Here is a 19,527-nt window from a genome sequence, read left to right as displayed (position 1 = left end):
ATGAAAGTGGCTTTTTTTGATAAGATAAGAAAGACCATCGATTTGACCATCGATTGCGAGTTTGTTTTGTCGTCTAGATTTATATTAAAATAAAAAGATAAAATTAAAAAAAAATGAAATTTGAGCGACAAATTTTCTTTCTCAAAATATATTCTACGCAAAAGATACACAAATTTACAAAATTACAAGAAAATCAGAAATATTTACCGGGATCGTTTTTTAATTGAAGTTCGAAATCGATTATAAATGAGCAAAAGAATATATTTGTACTTGGAGCGAATCGGAGGCTTTTGGCCAAATTTCAGGAGAGAAAATAGATTGTGTTTTTTAGTCGTTTAGATTTTACCTCAAAATAATCTTAATTTAAAAGAGAGAGGTGTTCTGCGTTTTCATAATAAAACTAGTGAATTTATTATAAAATCGAGAAGACTAATATATTTTTGTTACGTATAATAGCAATTAATTATTTATCATTTTATTAAAGCATAAACAGATTGTTGCGAGGCGGACAAAATGAACAGACCCAAAGTGTTAAGAATGTTGATTGGTCGCCGGTAAGGAAAACGTGAAATGTCCAGAACTTCTTCGTCCACAGCCAATCACCCGCTGTGACGACGGTGAGCCACCTCGGGCTAAGCTATTTGCCACAAGGTCGATTACCTTTCTCTAGTCTTCTCGATGGACGCATTCCAAAACATCCGCTCGTAGAGTTTGCTTTTAACGAGGTTCGGCTGACGAACAACGCGGAGTGGCGAACAGTGGCGAACAGTGGCGAACGTCCAGGTGAGTCCAGGGTGCTCGTTTCGAACATTTCCATTGAGACTCGGGATTAATCTATCAAATGATCCACGAATGATTTTCGCGAATAGGAGTGGGCGTATTAGCGAGGTCTCGAGGGCCAGGAATAGTGCCACATAAGTGACAGTTCGTTGTGTCGTTCTAGAGCAGCTTCTTCTGGAAGATCCCTCACTAAAGAAGAAGGAATTGGTTCTAGACTCCTAGGGGGTCTATGATCAAAGTTATAAACAAGGGAAATTGTTAAGGAACATCATAGAAGAAGATGATTATTGTAAAGGCGTGAGGTCACAAATTATGAAGTCTGCGAGCCACCGTGACGTGCTCCTCCCTGGAGACCCTTCGTGACGTTGCGAGGCCCACGTGCGACAGGTAGGCAGACATGCATCAGAACAGGCGGAAGAAGAAGCGGGTGAACTATGGAGTAAGGGCGGTCGAGGTAGTCCGTGGCGCAAAGGGCTTTGGCTTTACGATATCAGGCCAGCAGCCATGCATACTCAGCTGCATTGTGCAGGGCAGTCCGGCGGAAGGTGCTGGCCTGCGCGCTGGTGATTACCTGGTCGCCGTCAACGGTCACAACGTCAGCAAGGTACCACACGACGACGTGGTGCAGCTGATTGGAAACTCCAAAGGTATCCTAAGGCTGCAGATCGCCGAGAACTATTACTCCGACTCCTCGGACGAGGAAGGCTTGGCCACCGTAAGATCCAAGCCCAAGTATGCACACAAGCCACGGACTGCTAGTGCGAGTGCTTTGCAGTTGCAATGCAGAGCGGCCAAAGTGGTCAGGGATCTACAGAGTGGCGCTATGTTCCATACAGTCCCAGGTGGCCTAGTAATGCCTGACGCTAAAGATCAGTATAATTATTCTGGCTTGCATTATCGCTGGAATATGACAAGTCCGCTCCCATTGCCACCACCACCGGCGTCTCACAAACGCGACTCTGAAAAGATCGTACACAGAACGGTTGTCGGTTATCTCGGTACTATCGATATACCGAATCAATTGCATCCATCCTCTATGATGCAGGTACATTTCTCACATACTTAGAATCAATTCATAATAATTTTTATTGATTAATCCTGTTCAAATGTTCTATATAATCATATCGTTTGGATCAACATTATTAAAAAGCTCTAACACTTTTTTACAAAAAAAGATTTTACATTAACAAAATCATTAAATAACAGAGAAATAAGTTTTTTTAAATATTAGTAAGAAAATAAATTACATTTTTGGTCAAATAAACTTGAATAGACCAATAAGATTAATACTTGATTGGTTTTAAATAGTTTTGTAATTGTCAATTTAATAGAGTAAGGATATTACTATGATATTCATTTTGTATAAAATATATATAATAAAAAATATATTAGGTGTTGGAATTAATTCGTAGCGTTTTACAAGTGATGGGAAGTACTTTCATTAATGTATTTTTTAATGCTCATGTGAAATAAATAACATTCTTTCATTAAAAAACGCTACGAATTAATTCCAACACCTAATATATAATAAAGAAATAATAGTAAAAAATATAAATAATAGTAAAAAATATAAACTTTTGCTTGTTCTTGTTGCAGGTTTTGAGAAAATGTATTAAAAGACTGAAAGCTGAGAAGCGAAATCCAACCACTGTTCTTCTCACCATTCACGTTGCCAATATTAAACTCACCAATTCGGAGAATCGCATTATCGCCGAATATCCTTCGTATCGAATAATATTCTGTAATTCCTTTTCCGAGCAAGACAAACAGTATTTTGGAATATTAACTAAGTCCATGAGGAACACAGATGATATCGTCTCGAACTCGTGTCACGTTTTCACTATTTATTACAAATTAATCGATCATGAAGTGCATTCCAGTGCATGTAATGTGTTTGGATTTATGTGTACAAAATCATCAGAGTTAAACGTCTGCCAAGAGTTTCCTGACAGTTGTACGAGCCTTATCGGTGCCATACAGACATTGTATATATCCGATTGTACGAATGGAGAGAATTGCACAAATCCTTATAATGAAGCACGCATACGCTTGGACACCGCTTCTCCTCAACCGAGTAACATTAGCACGTCGACTGCTCATTCGAGCAACAGTGATTCCGGAATAGGTTTTAAGGATGACTACGGCAGCTGCTCGAGCAAAAATCTGGCGAATGATTGCGAACGAAGAAGGCAATACTCCAATATGCAATATAGGGTACTTTTTAAATTTAAATTCTATTAATATTTATTAATTAATTATCACTCTATTTTATAAATTTTATATCTAAAATCTATATATTTCGCGATCTGAATGACTCTAAAAATGGCGTTGATAGAAAAGCGATATAAGTAAACAATTAGTATGAGTTGCAGTGTTTGAATTTTGAAAATTCATGACATAGTTTTTAAAGAATACATATAATTGAATATTTATAGTATAATTGGAAAGAAAGTAATGTTATACATTTTTGCTATCTTAATTAAAACGTTCTAATTCAGAATATTACAAATTTTCTACTGAAAAAGATGTTAATTTTAAAATGTGTCACTTTTTTATCAATGCAACAAGATCTTTAAATTAGGCTAAATTGGAGAAGGCAAAAATATGAGATTATAATTTGAGCAGATTATAATTTAGCACATTCTGAAACATACAAACATTTTGACATTATAAATATTTATTAGAAATACTTTTAATAATTAAAAGATATAATATAATTTATCATTTTTCTATATATTTTATTCATTTTACGTATATATTTTAAAATAATCGAATATCTGAAACATTAAAAGTCCTTTACTTATTCTATTTTGTAATATAATATTTCACCGTTCTGGCTCACGGATAATTCATTTGCAGAACGCAAGCGCGCGATTATCCAAAGAACCTGCCAGTGAGGCTGCGGGACACCGATTGACAGTTCGCGCGACCTCGGAGGCTAGATTGTGGAGCGAAGAACTAAAGTTTGATTCTTCTAAAGGTAATTCGATTTAACACTCCGAAACGTGATACGACAAAAATTGCGCGTAATTTTAGATCCCGTTTTTCTTTCTTCTTCAACTGTATCTATCTGAAATGGGATACAACTGGGGCAGAATTCGTTTAACTTTGAGCTTAACAAGCGCGAATGTAGCAGTGACGATGGTGGGGAACTACGAAATGTGCTTTTCACAGAGATGCGGCACGTGGCGGGGAGTGGGGAAGGTACGACCACCACCTGCGCCGGAACATCTGCCCCTGCTGCGACGGCACGTACTATGTTGGCCAGTACGTCCGTTGGATCCCTCGCGTCCGTTTGCACTACAGCATTGCTCGACGGCATCGAGGACGCCGCGGAATCGTCTAAAGTGGCGTCGACGGAGGGATTAAAGCGCCTTATGGACACTACGAACAAGCTCAGTCCGAAGGTATATTGTGGCCAGGTCACGAAATCGTTAGTGCACAGTTTGGAGGACATAAATTCCAGCATGGAGTACGCCCGACAACCTTACTGTCATTCGTATTCCGGCAAGTCTGACAAGCCTCGACCTTGGGGAAGTTTGCAGGAGATACGGAATTTTCGCAGCAGCGCCTCGGACAATTGCATAGTGAGAGATCTTTCATTTAATTCAATCTGTCATAGTTTTAGGAAAGTTATTTTATTTGTTTCGTCGATATATGTAAATTTTTCTCTTTGAGAAGTTGCTAATCAATTTGCGTTTTTCAATTTCTGACACTTTTGCAAATGATACCATAATCTAATATTTTCTGATTTCTTCATCTTGTCGAAGTTATTCTCAACAAAAAAGGACAATTTTTTTGGAATGCATTTATTTATCTATTTTCATTTTGCATTATATAATTTATAATAATGTTGTTTTTTTATTTAGAGCTTGTGATAAATGTTTAAGATTTTATAATTCCATTGCTAAGAATTTTCTTTGAGAAAATCGTACTTCTCGGAAACAGTATATATCAAGTCATTTTAATTTATCATCATATATTATCTTAATTACCGGTAGCCAATCTACATATCTTTTTACATTAATTAGCGAAATGTACGCGAAAAATCATATCTTTCTGGCTAGTTTCTCACGAGTTCCGATTACTTCCGAAAATGTGCTTCAGTAATGTGCACATTAATGCTCCCATAGGTTTGTCGTTGCAAACGATTTCCGGTTCCTCTCGTGTACTCGTTATTCACAACTGCGTCATCGTTTCCTGCCTCTGATTTGCGCTCGTGCACACAGGCAAGGGTCAAGTGAAAACGAAACAGAAACCAGATCGGCTCTGTGCGAACGTGTTCCCGCGTTTTATTTACGCCACACGCTCTCGTATACGATTACTTTATTTGGTATATAAATGTATCTGCCGCTTCTAGGAATAGAATTACAAACTAATGTAATAGATATTGCTCGAATCAGGCTCGCAATTTTGTACAGGATATCTCAGTGATCATTTAGTAGTATTTCCTCTCTGTAGATTTCCGAATTCAAAGTCGAGCATCTCGTAACAAACACTAAAATTGAAGTTAACTTAAAATTGATTCTTCCTTTATAATTTGGAATGATATTAGATGAATTAAACTTGAATTAAAATTTTTTTAAGTTAACAGAGATAAAAATGAAAATTATAAATTTGCGATTTTCTGTGATTACACTCGGAAAATAATAGATAAGAACATTTAATATCTTCAATATTTGTAGGTAGTAATAAGCTAGAATTAACATTATAATTCTCAAAGTAACATCATAATTCGTAAAATGGCATAAATTAGCGTAATAAAGTTAAATAGGATTGAGTCGTTAAACTTAATCTGTGCTGGTGCAGAGTTGAAAATAGCTCTTAATAACTACGTTATAACCAACAATGCCAGAATAACGTTAAAAAAATGTTTCCGTGAACTCTGAGGTTGATGCACTGCCTTTAGGTACATGAATAGATCTTACGATGATAGATGCAGGGTCGGTTGCACAGAGGATATCCATTCCTTATATCAGAATTCGCTCATTTTTTAAATATCTATCATAAACAGCCTTTATACATTATTATAATCATACGTATCATTGAAAAATATCTTAAATAACTTCATCTACATTTATATCATTGACTCATATTGTTTATACAGCCAAATCAAACTAACAACTTATGTACAATTAATTACGTTGATTTTATTGAAAAATTAGAAGAGCTTTAACACAATTTATTCTTAAGATAAAGGATTTTAGGTATCTTATTTTGATGAAACTGTTACTTTTAATTGCACAAAACTATACATCCTTTATTACAGTTACAAAAAACTTCCATTCATTTAAGTCTTAATCCTCATTTTAATCGATCCGTATTTCACAGCTCATTTAAAATACCCAACACCTCTTCGCTTCTGCATTCATGAATCCCTCCGGATCGGCTCCCTGCTTGCGGCCCTGCATAGATGTTAAAACGAGGTTGAACGATAGAGTTCGTCGGTGAAGACAGAGAGGGAAAGGCAGTGACGCGGGCCCGTTGTAGTAGTGGTAACGATGGGAGCGGAAGAGGAGCGGGGCGAGTGACGGGTCGACGATGAGAATGAATCAGTCGAGAACAACATTGAGGGAGAGGTGAAGGGACGTTGAGCGAGTGAGAGAGAAAAGGAAGGAAAGAAAGAGAGAGAAATAGGGAGGGAAGTGGGCCTTGTTCGAGCGTAAAGTGGCCCCAGCTTCAGCTTCGTAACACACCGGGGTGAACGCGGTAGTAACCGTGTAGCACACGGTGTGTGCAGTCGCGACGATGTCGCAGATGATTACGTCGTTCTGGCTACTTCTTATCGCCATCGTCAACAGCTCGTAGTGTCCTGCGACACGTCACGTTACGTCACGTCTGGTCACGTCTGTCAAGGCCCAAGGCACGCAGTGGTTCGCGATTTGCTCCGTGGCTCGGCGATGCTCGATCATCACGCTGGGCGGAGCCCTCGTTATTACACAAGCAAATCGCCCGTTTAGCTCTCGTCGCCGACGTCGACGTCGTCCGCTCTTTTACCTATTCCGCGTCAAAGTATGCAATCGTCGCCCGGTACGTACGAGTATCGAGAGGCTGATAAATGACATTGTCGCCGTCGCCGCTGACGTGAAAACGTGCCGCCCGCGAGCGTGACATGGATGCGCTGGCGAAATCGGTACGTAGAAAAAAGAGCCACGGGCAGGTTTGCTCGGGATGTTCGGCCGTACATCGTGAACGCTGTTGCATGCGGCACGTCTCGCTGTCGCCGCGGCAATTTGTCGATGACGCATGGTTCGGCAAATTTGGAATGGATCCGTTTTTAGGAAAAGTTTCGTCGTCTGTCGTAAGTTTGTATATTCAGCGTTAAATAATTGAGATTGACTTGCGGCAACTGGCAACTGAGTTTACAGACAAAAAGTTCGTTTGAGAAACATTTATAAAACTTTTAGATTGTTTCACCGAATATTCGAAACGTGATTATCACGGTTGCTTTTCATTTAATGACACAAATATTGTTCTGTCTTTCTTGGCATTCAGGCAATAAAGATAGAACGATATTCATTTTTTCTTTAAAAAAGATAGGATCTGTTTTTATTCCTGCACCTGTTATTGACAAATGTGATTGATCAATTCTAATGGATTAATCGTCGATTAAAGTTAATCGGAGTTAGTTGAAATGGCCCTAAATTGCATTAGAACTCTCTTGTTTTCGTCAAATACTAAACGTATACCTGACTTTAAGGATCTGTTTCTGTGGCTGAATTAATGTACACTTAAGGAACTCAAAGTGATGGCTATGTTTATTTGGCGAAAACGAGAAAGAGAGAATAAAAAGCAGATCTTAAGTTTCAAAATACATTAGTTTAGCCACAAAAAATTTCTTGTAATGAATTCTATTGGACACACTAGTGTGCAGCGCATATTATGACTGGTTTCCTTTTAGAAGACCTGTCGATACAAATGTCGCTTTATCTTTGTGATTCATTAATTCTCAAGAAAAATGTAACGTTATTTGTATCGGCTATGTTTTCTAAAAGAAAAGCTTAAAGCTGTTCTAATCTAATCTAAATGTAAAAATGAAATTTAAATATTTCGAACGGTAAAATGTCTAATGTCTAATTTCTTTATCTTTAGATAACTTTATCCAAGAGATATTTCCCAGATACAATCGAGATATCTCCTGAATTAAAGTTATCTGTAACTTTCTGGAAGTGAAGAAATTGGGCATAATATAATACATATTTTACAAAATAGCATAATCAAGAGTATTAAGGATTTCGTATATTAATATATATATATATTTTTTATTAAATGTACATTTTTATCTTGTTTTGTTTACGAAAACTTTAATATGCATCTAGGATGTCTAATCGAATTCACTAACATTTGATGAACAACAAGAATAAAATGATAGGAAATTTCTGAACGCAGCCTTGATGGGAATAGTGAACTCGAGAGATTCACGCAAGATGTCCTTCTTCTGTTGCATTAAATTTGACACTTTGTATATCGGACGATTAAGTGATAAAGTGAACGTATTAAGAGAGGTCAAAGTGAACATAAATCGACATCGCACTTGTATCTTAATGAATGTTTCGTACGCCGTAGAAACAACGGGATAAATCCATCGGAGATAAAATCATCGACCGTAAAGAGTGCGATAATCGTATTCTTTTTAATTAAAGCCCACATCGGCTTGTCGATTATTCATTAACGTCTTTGGCGGTGAACGCGCTGACGCGACTTATTTCCTTAATTATTTATAATCACGGGCTTTAGGCTCGTGAGCTCATAGCGCGACGACTCATGTTCGTTTAAAGTCGCATTCCTCGAATTGTCCGATGCACGATCGTTTATTCTTTATTTAATTTCCTCTTCGTCAACCGGAACGTTGTTGTGACTATTATTGTTATCTTGAATATTTTGGGATATATTTAAGTAGCTTTTTTAATTACATCGTAATGTCAATTGAGAAAAATCGTACGTGGGAAGATGAAATTGCGCGTTAGCTCCGCACACGTAGGAAGATAAACGGGGAAGGAGGATGGGAAAACAGAGCATGCGAAGCGAGCGATCCAAGAAAGTGTTTTCTCATAGCGCGCACCTGTTGCGTGCACGACAGGTGCTGAACTGTAAAGGTTCCAGTTCGTAAGATGCGTAGGAATTAATATTAGAATCCTCTCTTTCGGAGACTTCGTAATGTAATGAATAAATAGAATTGCAAATAGAGATCTTAGATTGTGCATAACAATAATATTGATCAACTAGCAGCAATTACGATAGAACGCTAGAAATGAATACGCCACTTATTTAGAAACAATTTCTATATCCATGCTGTTGTATTATTCAAAAGAATCTTTAGTTGAACAATTTGATAATAAGTGATTCAGAAATGTGTAATTTAAAAAAATAAGCATTATTTAAGTATTTAATTTGTCAACTTTCTTTAGTATTAAGCTTGATAATTTATGATTATTTTAGATCACAAGAAAATTTTTATATCTAATAGATTTATATATGAAATGAAAGCAATAAAAGATGAAATTTTTTTTTATTTAGACAATTTTTGTTCATCTGTAATAAAACATTTGAAATAATATTTCTAGATTAATTTTGCAGTTTTATTTTATTAATGGAATATATATTTTTGTTGCAGTATGGTAGTACCGAGTCTTGTGACAAAAACAATGACTGTAAGGGAGTGCACACTTGGGCAAATGGATTTGAAAAACTGTTGGAGGATCCAAAGGGTTTGCAAACGTTCGCTGTGAGTATTGCGTGATTCTTCTCGTACCTATTGACTGTTATATGCAGTGTGTTATGATTATTGTATGCAATTGATTTTATTCTAGGAATTTCTCAAGAAGGAGTTTAGTCATGAAAATATATATTTTTGGGCTGCTTGTGAAAGATACAAAGATACTAAAGATACTACTATGCGCCGTCGATTAGCTTGTCAGATATATCAGCGCCATTTGTCAAACACAGCCGCCGAGCCAGTAAATGTTGATAGTCATGCATCAGGACAAATTACTCAAGAATTACTCGATGAAGCACCCGCGGATTTATTTCTACAGGTATGTTATTTTTTTAAATGTTATTTTTATTAGAAGAAAATAAATATTGCATGATACTTAAAATTTTATTGATAATAAATTAAATCACTAAATCTTTTAAAATATTTTGTTCTTTATGTATATTTTATTATATGATGAATATCTGTGAATTTTATTGTATATAGTACAAGTAATTGCTATTATTGCCTTAGACTCAGAAACAAGTATTCAACCTAATGAAGTTCGACAGTTATCCGAGATTCTTACGATCGGAACTTTATCGTGCTTGCTTGGAAGCGGGAAGCGCTGTTGTTGATACAGAAGACTGTGATCTACATCTTACAAGTTCGCCTAGCGTAAAATTAAAGAAGAGTCACTCCGATGCGGAAGATCGTTGTCGAAAGTCGCTTCTTCCGTGGAACAGAAAAAATAGGTAAATTATTTACAATTTTATTTCTATTGATAAACAAAAACGTTTGCTCGGGCAATATGTATTTTATTTCATTTCACTGCATTTTCAGATCTAAATCAAAAGATCGAGGTGAATCTGAATACAATAAAACCCCTAGCCGAAGTGAGACTATATATAAAAGCTTTACAGTTATTAAGAGAGAAACGGAAGGTAACAATAATGAAGACACAGTGTCAATATCTAGTAGTCGGTCATCGTTAGCGTCGTGGGATTTGGCGTTACGGCAATCGTTTAACAAACATGTAAGTATTATTGTAACTAACCCGATGACATTTTAAATATGAAATTGAGTACATATCTTGATAATAAAATTTGCCTTCCATAATTAAATTAAAAGACTTGTATGAATTGTATGTGCTGGTATTGAAGTGAAACTTGTGTAAAATTTTTGCGATAATTTTTTTAGTTGCACATTGAGTTATTTTAACGAGTGTTGTGTGTAAATCTATTTTGTAGAGAGTGCTTTTGGTGATATATTTTTTGAAAAAGTAGTTATTATTAATAATAATAGTAATCAGGTGAAAGAGTAGTACATACATTGCATTAATCCATTAAGATGTGCTATTGTAGAACAGATTTAATACAAACTATTATAAATGATTTTTTATTAAATTTTTTAAACTTGCAAAATAGTATCAGGCCATTTAATTCGAAATTATATAGATTTTAAAGTGCACATAAAAACTTACATGTCAATTTGTATATACGTGAACAAATATATGTTCACTTGTAGTCTGTATCGTCTTACGATGGGCAAACGAACGAAAAGAAAGATGCTCGCAGCAAATGCACGGGTTTATGTCGAGTCATATTACCTGATGGGTCCACTACTGTAGTGACAACCAGCCAAACAGAGAGCATTAAAGACGTGGTTACCCGTCTGCTCGATAAGAGAGCCCTACGATATTCTAACTATGATGTTCTGATACTAGCAACAGATGAGGTTTGTGTTGCCTTCTGTTTAACCGAATGCAAGCTTTAGAGAAATTCTTTTTATCTAATGCATGCACGTTTGCTTTTTTGCATTACAATGAATAAAAATTCTATTTATGCATCATAATATATAAATAGAATTTATGTTTCTCTAATATTTTATATTAGTTTGTACGAAGTATAAAACATCTAATAGGTAATGTATTTTTTTATTTATTATTTTATATTCTGTATTGTACAATTTGGTGATGGAAAAGATATAATAAAAGTAAGGCTTTTAATTGCATTAATGTTTAAATTTAATGTTTGCAGATGGTGGACACGAAGTGTTTTTCGTCAGTATTAGCAGGCCAGGAAGTGGAAGTCGTTCCCACAAAAGTTTTAAAAGTAGAATTACCCTCGCGAAGGATAATAAGCATTATCGCTCACAAGGGTAAAACTCTGAAAGAAGTTTTGAGACCTCTTCTAAATAAATATGGTTTCAATTTAGATTTGATTAGTATTTGGAGTGAAGGCCGTTGTGTTCCTATGGATATTATGGCTATCAATGCTCCTACACGCATTATTGTAATGGCGAATGAAGAAGGTTAATGCATATATACATATAATATTTGATAAGTCGATAACAAATTAAAGCTTTACTAATTAAATATTATTATTCCGCAGATTTTCAACGGGAATTGCATACAGCTAAATATTTAGACGAAGTGCCACATGCACAACCAACTCTAGATGAAATAACTAATAAAGTATTTGAGGAGCTCCTAGTTGGAAAAAGTAGAAATAAGTATCAGTATAGTGAAGGATCATGTAAGGTAAGCACAGTAATGTTTAAAGAACTATCTAATATTATACAACGAATTACTTTTAACATTACTTTTGTATCTTTTTTACTGAATTATTTTTTATAGTCGGATGATCAACGTTCGGAAGGTTCTTCTATATTATCTAGCAAATTCTTCCTTCGAGATTCGACAATTCACGGGAAGAAGAAGGTAACATATTCAATGTTTATATCTTTCTAATCAAGAAATTTAATTTTTTTTTTTAATATACACTTCCGGTTTTCTTTTTAAGGCGAAATCTAAATGTTGCAACACAAGTGAAAAGAGTAATTCAAACGATTGCATTCATGAGGGAGCACCCATTAAATCCCAGCCACCACTTATCGCAAAGTGGCGTAATGGCGTAAAATTGCAACTTCCAGGCAGATTTGACGGAGATGGTAAGAACGATATATGTATAATGTATATTCCTCTTTTAGATGTTTTATAATTTATAAATCCACAGATTTTAAATAGTTTATTTTATTTTCATATATAATTATAAAAACATTTAATTTAAAGGATTATTAATTAAAATTTTATCTGTTGAGATCAATTTATTTATTTAAGTCATATTTGTTTTATAGAATTATACGAGGGATTGAAAAGAGCGCAAAGATCGAGATTGGAGGATCAGAGAGGGACGGAAATCAATTTTGAATTACCAGATTTTTTAAAGGTATAGTCACGTGTGCATTATAACAAATATTCAATTTATTCTATTTTATCTTACATTGAGATTTAATAGCAGTAGAGAGAGAGAGAGAGAGAGAGAGAGAGAGAGAGAGAGAGAGAGAGAGAGAGAGAGAGAGAGAGAGAGAGAGAGAGAAAGAGAGAAAGTTTGTGTGCACAGATTTAAACTTAAGATTTCTATGTCATATATATGGGTTTCGACTCTTAAAGCTATGAAATTACTGATCAGAACAAAGAGAACGGGAAACCATCCGATTCTAACAAGATGCGAAGGACTCGGGTAGTATCGGCCAATTGCGAGGGCACCACAAAGTTTTATGACTCAAGTGAGGATAAGCAAAGCAGCAGTGGATATGAGTATTCTGCGCACGTGACAAACGGAGCCGCGAGCGAGCGATTTTCAGCCTTGGTTAATATTACCGAGCCTTTAAGTAAGTGCCTTGAGAGTTCATTCAATTTAGATGGCGATAGGACATTGATGGATGGAGATCAAACGATTATCGAGAACGGTACTGATTCCCCGTCGAAGAGTCCGCACTCAGGAAGCTACGGCGGCACGGATTTGTCGCATACAAAGCTGTCGAAACCTCCACCGTTACCGCCGAAGCCCAAAAATCTTGTTGTGAACGTGGTGAAAAGCGGCTATATCACGTCTCCGAAAACTCTACAAAGGCCTAATCATGTGATTGAATGAAACAACTGAACACAATGTAAAAAGAAGATATTTTTTAGTTAATGTCGCGTTTTTAGTGTAGTTTCATGTGATGTCATAATTAATCATTTGGACGATACAATATGATAATTGAGTAAAACTTTGATCATATCTATAAATTATTAGAAGGAATGGCTCTGTATGGGCGTTTTTACAAGGACAGGAGCTACAGGGCAACATGATTAATCCTCTATTATGCATTTTTCTATCATATATTCACATTCCACAACTTAGATTTTATTTCGAAAATGTGTCCTGTCTGTGCCTTGATTCTAGAATGTTATTGTGTGTACGTAAATTTTATTTTTTAATGAAATGAATTTTTTTAATAATTTTTATAAGGAGGATATTTCTTTTTCTTTTTATTTTGCATATGTTCATTTTTATTTTATATTGAGTCTAATAGCAGCAATTTCATATCTTTTACATTGTGTGATTTTTATTTTATTTTATTTTATTTTAATTAATAAAAATTACAATATTTTTTATTCAAATGATACGTAGTAGTTTTATGTGAAAATTTATACGTAGTCGATAGCTTCGGGTCCGATCTGAATCCACATTCTATGCATGTTTCTGTTTTAAAAGCGATTGCAAATTTTAAGTGGAAGAGTATGAAGTGACGATAATTTGTTACGAGAGTTTATATCTTTCGATAAGACAGAAGATTACATTTTTTATTATATTTATATGTTAGTATCGCTGAATATAACGATAGCATTCTAGAATCAGATTAGATATATAATGATAAACCTATACATGATATATATTATATATTTTATATATCCGAGTTTCTTCGCAAACCGTCTTGACCAGAGAAACGAAGTCCAGGTGACGACAATTTATGCGCTTATTAGGTGATTGTATAGGAACCAATGTTAATAAAAAAAGATATGTGCTCCTTTGGAGCATAGTAGGATGAAGTAAAGAGGACGATCTATTTTCAGTATTTCGAATAACTTTATTAATTAGATATAATTTCCAAAGGGATCGCGTCCTAATTTTGATAAAGCTATTGCGTATTACGCACGCTGGAAGAAAAATACGTGCGTCGCTTCGTAACAAACAGGAGATACTCATCATAGAGTAAATCGTGCGAGACAAATTCGTTTATATATCGTATCGGTGGGGCATCTATTGCGACATGCTAATATATTATATTATATGATTGTCTAAATTAGGCAAGCTTTAATAAATTTTTTAAATTTTATAGAAAAGCCTCTAGCACTTTGGCCATTGTGTCGTCTTTAATCCTTTTTTGTGTTAAAGATAATAAAAAGGACACCGTTCTCCTATCATCCTTTAAAACATAATTGTTTATCAACTCTAGTTCTTTAATGTGATATTTATAATGTCTGGTTTTGTAATGTTTGATTAAAAATATATTTCGAAATAAGCTAGGCAGCAGTTACTTATCAGTCAAAAAATCTGGATTCGATTCCGGCGTTTGTCTTCCTGCATACACAGGTAACAAATAGATCATTCTTATTTATTAATGACGACCTTTTTAATTGCGATACAGATTTTAAAAAATATTTATACTACATTAATTTTACATTAATTTGTCAAATATAACGAGTATTATTATAGTATAAGTATTTTTTTACAAAATTGTGTCGCAATGAATATTTATTGACTTGCACAAAATAAGTAAATATTAGCATTTGTAATCATTCAGCGATTAATGATTTATTCATAAAATCGTTAAACGCTGAATTGTAAATATTGTAAAATTATAAATAAAAATCTTTGCAAACAAACAGTCCTTACCTATTGGGTACAATATTCTTAGATAAGTTTGTATTGGTACTGTCAGATGGCGGAACGATACTAATTTTGTAATCAATTAATTTCCTGCAGGAGTGACAGGCAGTTATTTGGGCTTAGCAAACCCATGGACTCGAGCACAATACATTCATATATGTTTACATATAAAAAAAAAGGTATGTGCTCCATTTACAACCACATATATACGTTTTTGTGAGCAATAACAATAAATATTTGAGGAAAGAAATGGAGCAAGATAGTCTTTAAGAATAACAACGAGAATAAGAAGTAGATTTATGTATTCAATCGAGCAACCGAAAGATCTTTTAATTAGATTCTTTTATTAAAAAGAACAATTCATATTAATAAAGGAAATTAATTGAAATAAATCAGGAATAATAAAAATACGCAGTTTAATTTCTTAGAGTTTATTTAAAAGACATTGTAATGTTAATCCGAATAAAATTTCGTAGAGAAGTATTAAATTATTAAATATAGGTATGTTTATCTTCAAATTTCAAAAATGTAAGCAAAACATTAAAAATAATATATAATCTGACAATATATGAGTATCTATATAAACAGAGCTGGATATGTGAAATACTTTTATTTGAAAAACCGCATTTGTAAGATAATTATATTTTGTATTTTATAAGAGCATATGGAAGTACTTTTATATTTTGTATTTCAAATATTAAGATTGACAGTTTTATTATTTAAATTACAAAATACAAAAAATTCAATCTTTCGATTTTAGATACAAAATACGCAATATATACTTTTTACGTGCTCCGTTTAAATAAAAAAAATATACATATTGCAAATAACGTGCTTTAAATGAAAATATTTTAAATACACGCCCAGCTCAATAAATTGCTATAAATGTAAAAGGGCATGATAAAAAAAAAATATTCGACGAGATACGTTTCTACTTGGTCGCGAGCGAGAAGCGAGAAGCTAGGAGTTAACTGACAATGAGTTAGGAGAAAACGGAATACAGAAAGTGTATCTACCGAACAGACCTTCCCCCCCACCTCCTCTACCTCCCACCGCCACCTCCTCCCGTTTCGCGCCTTTTCCACCCGCGCGCGCGCACCGCGATTCGCGCCTTTCGTCGTTGGTGGTTGGTGGCGGTATGGCTTACCGCGTTTGACAAACAAATTAGAGACGACTGTTGATCCCCCGTGCCTCGGAGTATCGGCGCGTACATCCCGCCCGAAGTATCGTTAATAATCGTCGCGGTGGAACCGCGTTCGGACCACGTTATCTCGTTATTAGTTCGCGACGACTCCGGCGAGTTTCCGTTGCTTTCGCGCGGAAAGTGATCACTCCTCAATGGGAGGGAAACGTTACAAGTGAATCGCTCCTGTTGCTCGACCGGCGACAAGGATCCTCCGGTTAGCTTTATCCTTTCAACAACGTGATACGCACGTTCACATATTTCTTTCGTCCGCGAGATAAATTCGCGTTTTCAGGAAAATCACGCGATTAAGGCGGGCTTTGTAGGCTGGCAACCGCCATCCCTACGAAGGAATCATCTACTTCATTACTTCATTATTTTGGGTAAATATATCGCAATGTATGATATAGAATAAGGCATCAACATTAATTATATGGATGATTCTAATTATGGGACAAGATTCATATCTTTGCCTAGAAAATGAATAATTAGTAGAAGGTATATTTATTATATATAGATTTATTTTCATACACACAAACCTATTCTTCAAGGGACATTCTTAGTATATAGATTTCTTTAGGACGAAAATGTTTTTAGAAATATTCTTTGGAAAATTGTTGCGTGGGTCGCTGAACTTTAACATTTTCATTTTTTCTCTCCATTAAAGAAAAAGAGAAAAGATATGAACTCTGTGCGCACAAACGCAAGAAGTTCAGGTAAAAAAATTAACCTATTTATTAATTATGTTCTGTATAATATATATAATATATATAAAATGTATAATATTATTTGTATAGTAACATAATGATCCATTATAACATGTATTTAATCGCTCTCTCAAGATCGTGACTCTGCCATAAAGTGCGATGTCAAGGATACAAACAGGGTACAACAAATAACAACTTGAGTGAGATTTCATGTGGATTTTTTTTTTCGATCAGGTTTTGTCGTTTCAGTATTGAAGATCGACGAGCCATTGCAGGAGAAAAAACGCGCGAAAAAATTTTCCATCTAGATTTTAATCCTACGATTTTTTAAGTTTCTCTTGTATACGAAGATTTGTACATCTGAGGTGTTCCACAATTAATGACCTCGTTTTTTAGACGATTCGTTACTCGTGATTCGAGTACTTTTAATACGAATCACTAATAACGAATTCGATTACTTAATTGCATTGTATTGGATTTAGGACTGGAGATGAAATGCTTTTGTTTAAAAAACAATATTTGTAATATATTTGTATCTTGTATTTTATATTTCAGCGGAGCACATAACAGTATTTTGTATTTTGTAAAAGCATTTTGTATCTTGTATTTCAAATATTAATTATATAAATAATAAGATTATAATTGGTAATTAATCTTATTATTTGTTAAATAATAAGATTGGCAAACAATCTTATTATTTGAATTACAAAATATTTTTAATCTTTTGATTTGAAATACAGAATACCATTCTATTACAAATACTGTGTTTAAAATAAAAGTATTTGTTATATATAATACAATTATATTTTGTATTTTAATAGAACTCATAAAAGTATTCTGTATTTCAAAAAAAAGATTGAAAATATTTTGTAATTCAAATAAGATTGATTGTCGATCTTATTATTTGACTAGTGCACTATTAAAAGTGCACCATTAAAAGCTATTTTATATAAAGTATCTGAATGCAGTGGTACATTAATAAATTTGACAATGAAATAATATATATATTCTGTTAAATAATATGACAATATTATTATTTAATCGATCGTTTAAAATATTTATGTTTTTACATTTAATTTTGCTAATTTCATATGTAGCAACTTTTAGTATACATTAATCTAGTACAATGCAAGCGACTGAATTCGCTATAAGAAAAACTATTCTATAGAATAGATTCATGAATAAGATTGAAGTCGCAATTTGTGGCACACCTAGTGTATAGTCGAGGTCGACAAGAAATATTCATCCCACTAGGGTTTCCGGGAAATGTAACGACTCGGACCGACTTCAACGGTTTCGATGAGAAGGGAGAAGGCGCGATAATATTTCTATTTACTGGAGAAACTGTTATCGTGTTCATATTTTGCAATAATTGAAATAATTCACAACTATTATAATGAATTACTCCAGCTGTTTTCATTGATTGTAAATTTCTCCAAACAAATTTAATACGAATCGTTTACTTAACTGTGGATTCTACTTGTGTGATCAAATTTATTGTACGAGTACGTGTAAAGAAATTTTATTTCCGGCACTACGAGGGAAAATGTTGAGTGGCGCGATTGCTAAAGTTTAATTTTGGTTCTTTAAAGGCCAGATTTTGATTTTGATTTTATGAACGTAAAATTTTTAGAAATATTGTAAATTAAGTTGTATTCAAAAATTTTATTTAAAAATATTATCAAAATTATAAATAAATTATAATTATGTTTATTACAATAATAGACAACAGTTTCTTTTTACAGAGAATGTATTATAACTTTAGCATTTGGGAATTTTATCATCATAATTTACACCGTTTTATAGTAATGCCAAATTAAAATTGACCAGCTTTTCGATATATTCTCTAGAAGATCATTTGAATTTCTTGAAAAAAACATTCGAGATCAATAGATAAATTGTAGCCTCGAAATGATCACTTTTTATATTTAAAAAAAAAAAATGTATATACATGATATTGTATTTATATAATTGAATATGCATGATATAATTAAATACTTTGAATTGTAATGAAAATTTGAATAACCGCAAATAGATAATGCGTTATCGCTAGTTCGTAACATCAGCGTTATCGTTTTGCTTCTAATATTTCTGCATCCTGTTATCTCGAACGAACAGTAGAAGCCAAACGGTAGAAGTCGACAATTGGCTGTACTTTAAAGTTCACTGTCAGCACTAAAAATTTATGCAATGAAAACTATAAATTTTTAGTGCAGCAATGAATTTTGAAGACACACATACATACATTACTAGAATAAGTACGGAGTACAAACCAATTTTAAAGTTGTTCTTACAATTAGTAAGAGGTCTTTACTAGTTAATAAACATACACAAATGCTAGTACATATAGTCAGATAAAAATTGCTTTCGTGTCGTGAATAATTTTTTTTCGAAAACCACGACTTATATAAAAATACTCCCGTATTTCTCGAAAACATCTATAAT

General features: G+C 34.0%; 2 protein-coding genes across 6 annotated transcripts in view; both read left to right on the top strand.

The window, feature by feature from the left end:
• The first annotated feature begins 407 nt into the window (after positions 1–407).
• On the top strand, positions 408–14,645 carry loco (regulator of G protein signaling family member locomotion defects). 5 transcript variants are annotated; one of them, XM_011050821.2, is made up of 16 exons: positions 495–783; positions 944–1,825; positions 2,377–2,994; positions 3,640–3,760; positions 3,955–4,367; positions 9,395–9,505; positions 9,591–9,815; positions 10,007–10,227; positions 10,316–10,508; positions 11,000–11,209; positions 11,512–11,785; positions 11,866–12,014; positions 12,111–12,194; positions 12,277–12,424; positions 12,611–12,702; positions 12,946–14,645. In XM_011050821.2, exons 2-16 carry the CDS (start codon positions 1,178–1,180, stop codon positions 13,408–13,410), a joined length of 3,972 nt encoding a protein of 1,323 aa, XP_011049123.1. In that variant the 5' UTR covers positions 495–783; positions 944–1,177; the 3' UTR covers positions 13,411–14,645. The 5 variants fall into 5 exon arrangements, with proteins under 5 accessions (XP_087270510.1, XP_011049124.1, XP_011049123.1 ...); XM_011050820.2 differs by having other exon boundaries at positions 870–1,825; XM_087414384.1 differs by having other exon boundaries at positions 408–1,825; positions 12,927–13,054.
• A 144-nt stretch (positions 14,646–14,789) lies between these two features.
• The window catches only part of LOC105142931 (uncharacterized), a 57,103-nt gene continuing 52,365 nt past the window's right edge, over positions 14,790–19,527 (top strand). Inside the window, exon 1 of the mRNA XM_011050839.2 lies at positions 14,790–16,758. The gene's annotated coding sequence lies outside the window, so the exon portion shown is untranslated. The remainder of the gene's footprint in view (positions 16,759–19,527) is intronic.

Source organism: Acromyrmex echinatior, chromosome 16 (assembly GCF_024713525.1).
Source record: "Acromyrmex echinatior isolate Ae372 chromosome 16, ASM2471352v2, whole genome shotgun sequence".
In the NCBI taxonomy this organism is placed as follows: Eukaryota; Metazoa; Arthropoda; class Insecta; order Hymenoptera; family Formicidae; genus Acromyrmex; species Acromyrmex echinatior.
Note: the sequence above shows the minus strand (reverse complement) of the source record. Positions and strands in the feature narration are given on the sequence as shown.